At 49.5% G+C, this 6,000-nt stretch overlaps 1 protein-coding gene across 1 annotated transcript in view; it reads left to right on the top strand.

Annotated features, from left to right (window-relative positions):
• Positions 1-4,821, top strand: part of LOC102159232 — a 29,876-nt gene extending 25,055 nt beyond the window's left edge. Inside the window, exons 9-10 of the mRNA XM_021079867.1 lie at positions 814-859; positions 4,287-4,821. Coding sequence (XP_020935526.1) covers positions 814-859; positions 4,287-4,634 — 394 coding nt within the window. The 3' untranslated portion in view covers positions 4,635-4,821. The remainder of the gene's footprint in view (positions 1-813; positions 860-4,286) is intronic.

Consider the following 6,000-nt stretch of genomic DNA (forward strand, 5'->3'; position numbering starts at 1 on the left):
CCTGCCTGGCTAGCTGGTTCACCTCAGGCACCCAGGACTGGTGCCAGCAGGCTGATGGGCAGGGCTGCATCACAGTGCTAATAAGCTAGAGGGAGGATTCCAAAATTGTTCTTGCCAGCAGCAGTGTCCTCATGGTAGAATAAACACCCCAAAATGGCTTCTGCTAGTGTCTATGTCCCCAGAATGAGTCCCAGTTGCCTCCTGCCTCTCCAGGAGGTTTTCTAAGATCAAGTGGGTCTAACTTAGGCTTCTTTCAAATTATTGCTTCTGACCTGTGTCTCAGAACTTGTGAGGTTTTGTGTGTGCCCTCTTATAGTGGAGTCTTTATTTCCCACAGCCCTCTGCCTCTCCTGAAAGTAAGCCGTGCTAGCTTTCAAAGTTAAATGTTCTGGGGGCTTGTACTTCCAGTTCAGGACCCCGAGCTGGGGAATCTGATGTGGGGCTCTGTCCCCTTGCTCCTGAGGAGAACCTCTGCAATTTTTCTCCCATTTGTGGGTCACCAACCTGGGAGTGTGGGTCTTAACTATACTCTGTCTCTGCTTTTCCTTGTCCATCTTGGTGTGTTGCCTTCTTTGTATCTTTAGTTGTAGAAGATCTTTTTCTGCTGGTGTTCAGGTCATTCTCATTGATAGCTTCTCTGTAAATATTTTTAAATTTGGTGTGCCCATGGGAGAAGGGTGAGTTTAGGGACTTCCTACTCCACCATCTTGACCACTCTCTGAATAGACATTTAAAAATAGCAGGAAATGTTTATTGAATATTTCACTTAATGCATAATGCCAAATGCTGAATATTTCCATTCCCCCCCCCCAGACAGGCGATTGCAAGACGCTTGGGAGTGACTGAAGCCAGAGTGCAGGTCAGTAAACCTGAAGAAAGCAACTTGGCAGGGCAGCCATTCTAAAACCTGTTTCAGGTCATGGAGATCCTGTCCTGGAAATTCTCAACTTCATGTGTTTTTGTAGCCTTTTCTTTTCTCTCTCTCTCTTTTTTTTTTTTTTTTTTTTTTTTTTTGTCTTTTTAGGGCCACTCCCACGGCATATGGAGGTTCCCAGGCTAGGGGTCAAATCGGAGCTGTAGCCACTGGCCTACGCCAGAGCCACAGCAATGTGGGATCCGAGCCACGTCTGTGACCTACACCATAGCTCACAGCAACGCTGGAACCTTAACCCACTGAGCAAGACCAGGGATTGAACCCACAACCTCATGGTTCCTAGTCGGGTTCGTTTACCACTGTGCCACAACAGGAACTCCACCTTTTTCTTTTTCTTTTCAGCTGTGCCCACAGTGTGCAGAAGTTCCTGTGCTAGGGGTCGAACCCATGCCATGGGAACAACCTGAGCTGCAGCAGTGACAATGCTGCATCCTTAATCCACTGTGCACAAGGCAACTCCTTTGTAGCCTTTTCTATGTTTGGGAAATAAATTTTGAACTTCTGGGGCTGTAGAACCGTATATATAAAGATTATATATAGATTATCATATATAATCTTTATATATTATCTATATGGTATCTCTGTGGAATCATGCTAAGGCTAAGTCTGACTTGGGAATTATTCAAATTAATGCACCAAAGACCTGGTGTGTAAGAGGGTTCAACTTTACTAAACTATTTAAAATGTTTAAAGCTAGGCCTAAGTTCTTTGCATAAAAAGTGAATTTTCAAGTATTCATACATTTTGGTAAGGAAATAATTCACTCTCAGAACATAACATATGAGCAACTGAAGTATGTTTAGTTAAGTTGAGACGGATGGGGAGGGAGACAGCTTAAAATTCCAAGTTCCTGGTCCTCTTGATCTTGTTTTTATGTATTTGGTAAAGCAGTGTAGAGAGTTTCAGCCCTAAATTTGAATTTTCTGAAATTCTTTTATGTGCAGCCAGAAAACATTGCTAACATAGTAGCTGTTACATTACGATGGAGATAGGGAAAAGCTTTACGACCATCAGATATTTGTCTAAATAGTTGTTCCTCTTGTTGCTCAGCAGTAATGAACCCAACTAATATCCCTGAGGATGCAAGTTCAATCCCTGGCCTCATTCAGTGGGTTAAGGATCCAGTGTAGGAGTTCCCGTCGTGGCTAAGTGGTTAACGAATCCACCTAGGAACCATGAGGTGGCGGGTTTGATCCCTGGCCTCGCTCACTGGGTTAAGCATTGCCATGAACTGTGGTGTAGGTTGCCGATGCAGCTCGTGCCTGGCATTGCTGTGGCCGTGGTGTAGACCAGCAGCTGTAGCTCCGATTGGACCCCTAGCCTGGGAACTTCCATATGCTGTGGGTGAGGCCTAAAAGGACAAAAAAAGAGAAATTTGTCAAAATATATGAAACAATAAAACAGAGAACAAAATTGAATAAATTTCCACTGACCTAATAAGGTGGAAGGGTTAGAGAAGAATTGGATACTATCGCTATATTTCTTGGAGATACTGCATTAGGTCTACATTTTGAAACTACCAAATGCATCAGTGAATTTTTTTGAGCAATTTGTAATGCCTGAGAATTTTTTTCTTTCCACTCCATACTATTATGAGGGATTGGTTTTGAAGAATTTGTTTGTGATGGTCAACAGTTGTCTCTCAGTACCTCACCTGTGTTAATTTGAAATACTTGCCCATTTACTCAGGTAGTGATGACTAATTTATAGCTCATGGCACAAAACCTGATTATTTGAGTCTATAGAACACAAATTGTTTCAAAAGAGTATTTTTTTGAAAGAAGAAGATAGAAAGGAAGGAAGGAAGGAAGAAAGATGAAGATGGGTTTACTAGCTCTGCTGCAGAGAGCCTGTGTGCAGGCAGCGATGCAGACGGGCCGCAGGGCTGGGGGGTACGGGGCGTGGGGAAAGCAGCACTGGCCTCCTGAGGCCCCGGGCTGGGCTCACAGTCAGGTCTGGCCAGGGCTTGGGAGGCCAGGCCTCTGCTTTCTCAAGCAGGCACAGCTGGGTCACAGGAAAAGAAAAGCTGGACTTTTGGTGAATTGCTTTTCCTAGGCTTATGTAGTGGTCTCTTAGTGGAGTTCAGAAGGGAAAAGAGCAACAAGAAAGAAGGAAAAGGAATGTTTTCATCTATTTCAAAACTCCACAGCATGAATTTCCCAAAGAAAAATTCAGTGGACACCCCTTCCCTCACTGTGCCATAAGAGTTATTTTATGAAGCTAGTATTGGAAAGACCTCAGTAGGCTGCTTTGCTTTTTTTTTTTTTTTTTTGGTTTTTAGGGCCACGCCCTCAGCATATGGAAGTCAGAGCTGCAGCTGCCGGCCCACACCACAGCCACAGCAACTCAGGATCCGAGCCTGGTCTGTGACCTACACCACAGCTCACTGCAATACTGGATCCTTAACCCACTGATTGAGGCCAGGGATCAACCCCCATCCTCTTGGAAAAGAGTCAGATTCATTACCACTGAGCCACAGCAGGAACTCCCCGCTTTGCATTTTGCTATGTTTATATGCACATTTGACCACAGGTATGCTTGGTCTTCCTCCCCCCCCCCCCCCCCGCAAAGGGGCTCTTTCACACCAGCTTTTCTAGATTCCATATTCATGCAGCAGAAGGACCCAAATCCTAAGAGGAGGAGGCCCTTGGCTCATGTCACATTTGCAGACCGGAAGCATCCCCAAATAGTAAATACAATGCCATTCACTGGGATGCCGAGGGCACCGTGGGGTCCACAGCACTATTAACAGCTTTGAGTGGCTCACAGTTGGCAGGTACTTAGGCAGGAGCCATTTTGTGACTCCTGGCCCACGCGGTTGTCTGTGACCGGCTTCCTAAAGTGCAGGTCGCACCCTCTTGCCTTAAGTATGAGGGGCGGGATGCGCTCTCCGATCCCCTGGGGGAGCAGCAGGGCCCAGAGGGCCCAAGCCTGCTGGGCAACAGAGGCTGAGGGCTGAGGTCCTGCAGCTGAAGCCAGAGGGGTCGCTGGCCGCTGGAGCCGAAGGTCAGTTGTCAGGACACAGACCTACCCGGTGAAGAGGTAACAGCAGGTACAGAGGGCGCGGTGTGCCTGCTCCACCTGCATGGAAGAGTGGGGGAAGTGACGGTGAAGGTGGGTGGGAGGGGGAGACCGAGCCAGAGGCCAGCCCAGAGGCTGGCAGCTGCTGGGCGCTCGCCAAGGGTGAGCTGGGGGCGGCCCTCGGGTAGTTGAGCCAGAAGGAAACGGCTTCCCCTGAAGCAGTTTAAAACCTCGCCGGCACCCAGCGTTCCGGGCGGCATTCTTGCGCGTCTGGCATTCAGTGCTCAGGGTACCGAAGTTAGCAGTGCCCCCTTTTTGTCTCTGCTTGAAGGTTTGGTTTAAGAACCGAAGGTCCAAGTGGAGGAGCCGCCAGAGGGCAGTGAGGTGCAGAAGCGTGTCCCCTGTGCTCCTGGTCCCCCGTGTCGTCGTCAGCTTGGGCGGACCCTTCGGTGCCACCCTCATTCAGGAGCCGCCTCGGATGTGGGTTCTGATGGAGCCCCTGCCGCTGGGGCACTTCCCGGGGCCCAACCTGGGGCCGCCCCTGCCGCCCCTGCCACCCCTGCCACCCCTGCCACCCTTCCCTCCTCTGCCCTGGCTCCTCCCACCTTTGCTCCCCTGTGGCTGCCCTCACCCTCTCGCGGCCTGGCTTGATCCCCTGCCACCAGGGGTCTTTCTGTAGCCCCAGGTTCCTCTCCAAAGGTCCCTGTGACCCTTTCTTCAAAGTGCCTTTGAGCCAGATTCGAATTCTGCATACCTCAGCCTTAGGAACAGTTCACCAAATGCCCACTAAGTGTATTAAATGCAAGTGCAGAGTCACTGACCCACGATTTTAGGGCATGTTTTTGTGTGTTCAATAAAGTTGTGAATTCTCCGTGTCTTTGGTTTGTGTGTCCAGCCGAGGGTCAAGGAGGCCTCCTCTTGTGCAGTAAGAGTCCTGAATCCCCCTCAGTAGGCGGGGCACAGCTCAGAAGTTTTCCTGGTGGCCCTGAGGGGTTTACAGCGACCCACCCATTCTCCACTCTCTCTCTCCCATCACCACATCCTCCCTGCCCCGGCCCCACCAGCTCACTGGGACCACAGATGGGCGAGATGGGTGGCAGGAGTCTCTAAGGAGAGAACAGTGTTGCAAGGCAAGCCTGAGCCCCATTCGTGGTGACGAGCTCGGGTACAAGGACGACTCCAAGGGAAACCTCTGCTGTAGCTACTCACAGGGCTTTCTGGAGAAAAGCCTCACTCCCAGTTCTGTCACCGCCTTCCCTTGTGGAGGGGACCTGGGCATAACACCTGCTCTGATAGGAGGGAGGGTCCCACTTCTGCAAAAGATCCGAAGAGGAGGCTCCCTCTAGGCCAGAGTGAGGCCCTTCTCCCTTCCCCTCTCCCACCCGCAGACGTGGAAATCGTATTACTGCTCCTTTCCTGGCTCAGACCTGACAATCGGACCTCTAAGTGTATTTTGTCACCTTCAACATCCTTGACAGAATCCAGTTCCAGCTAATTCACCACTGAAAGGGGTCCTCTTGTTGAGTGCTTCCTGAGGAGCTCAGGAACAAGGAGGACATTGATTAGGTCAATTTTTTGGGGGGGGGTGTGGTCTTTTCAGTGCCACACCTGTGCCATATGGAGGTTCCCAGCCTAATGGTTGAATTGGAGCTGTAGGCTGGCCTATGCCACAGCCACAGCAATGTGGGATCCAAGCCGTGTCTACAACCTCCACCACAGCTCATGGCAATGCCAGATGCTTAATCCACTGAACAAGGCCAGGGATCTCACCTGCATCCTCATGGATACTAGTCCGATTCGTTTCCGCTGAGCCAGGATAGGAACTCCCAAGGTCAAATGTTTGCAGACAACTTTTACAACATTTTGGCTTTTGACTTTATATGCCCCTGACTTTTTCACTTCCCTGGAACATTCTTTTGGTTTTACCTGCTTCTGTATCTCCCGATTTGTAGCTCCTAAACCCCCAAATGCACTCCCTTCTTATTTGCAGCCCTCTGCATTTTCTTGGTTGACACCTCTTAAGATCGAAGTCTGAGAAGCTATCT

This window comes from Sus scrofa, chromosome X (genome assembly GCF_000003025.6).
Source record: "Sus scrofa isolate TJ Tabasco breed Duroc chromosome X, Sscrofa11.1, whole genome shotgun sequence".
Taxonomy (NCBI): Eukaryota; Metazoa; Chordata; class Mammalia; order Artiodactyla; family Suidae; genus Sus; species Sus scrofa.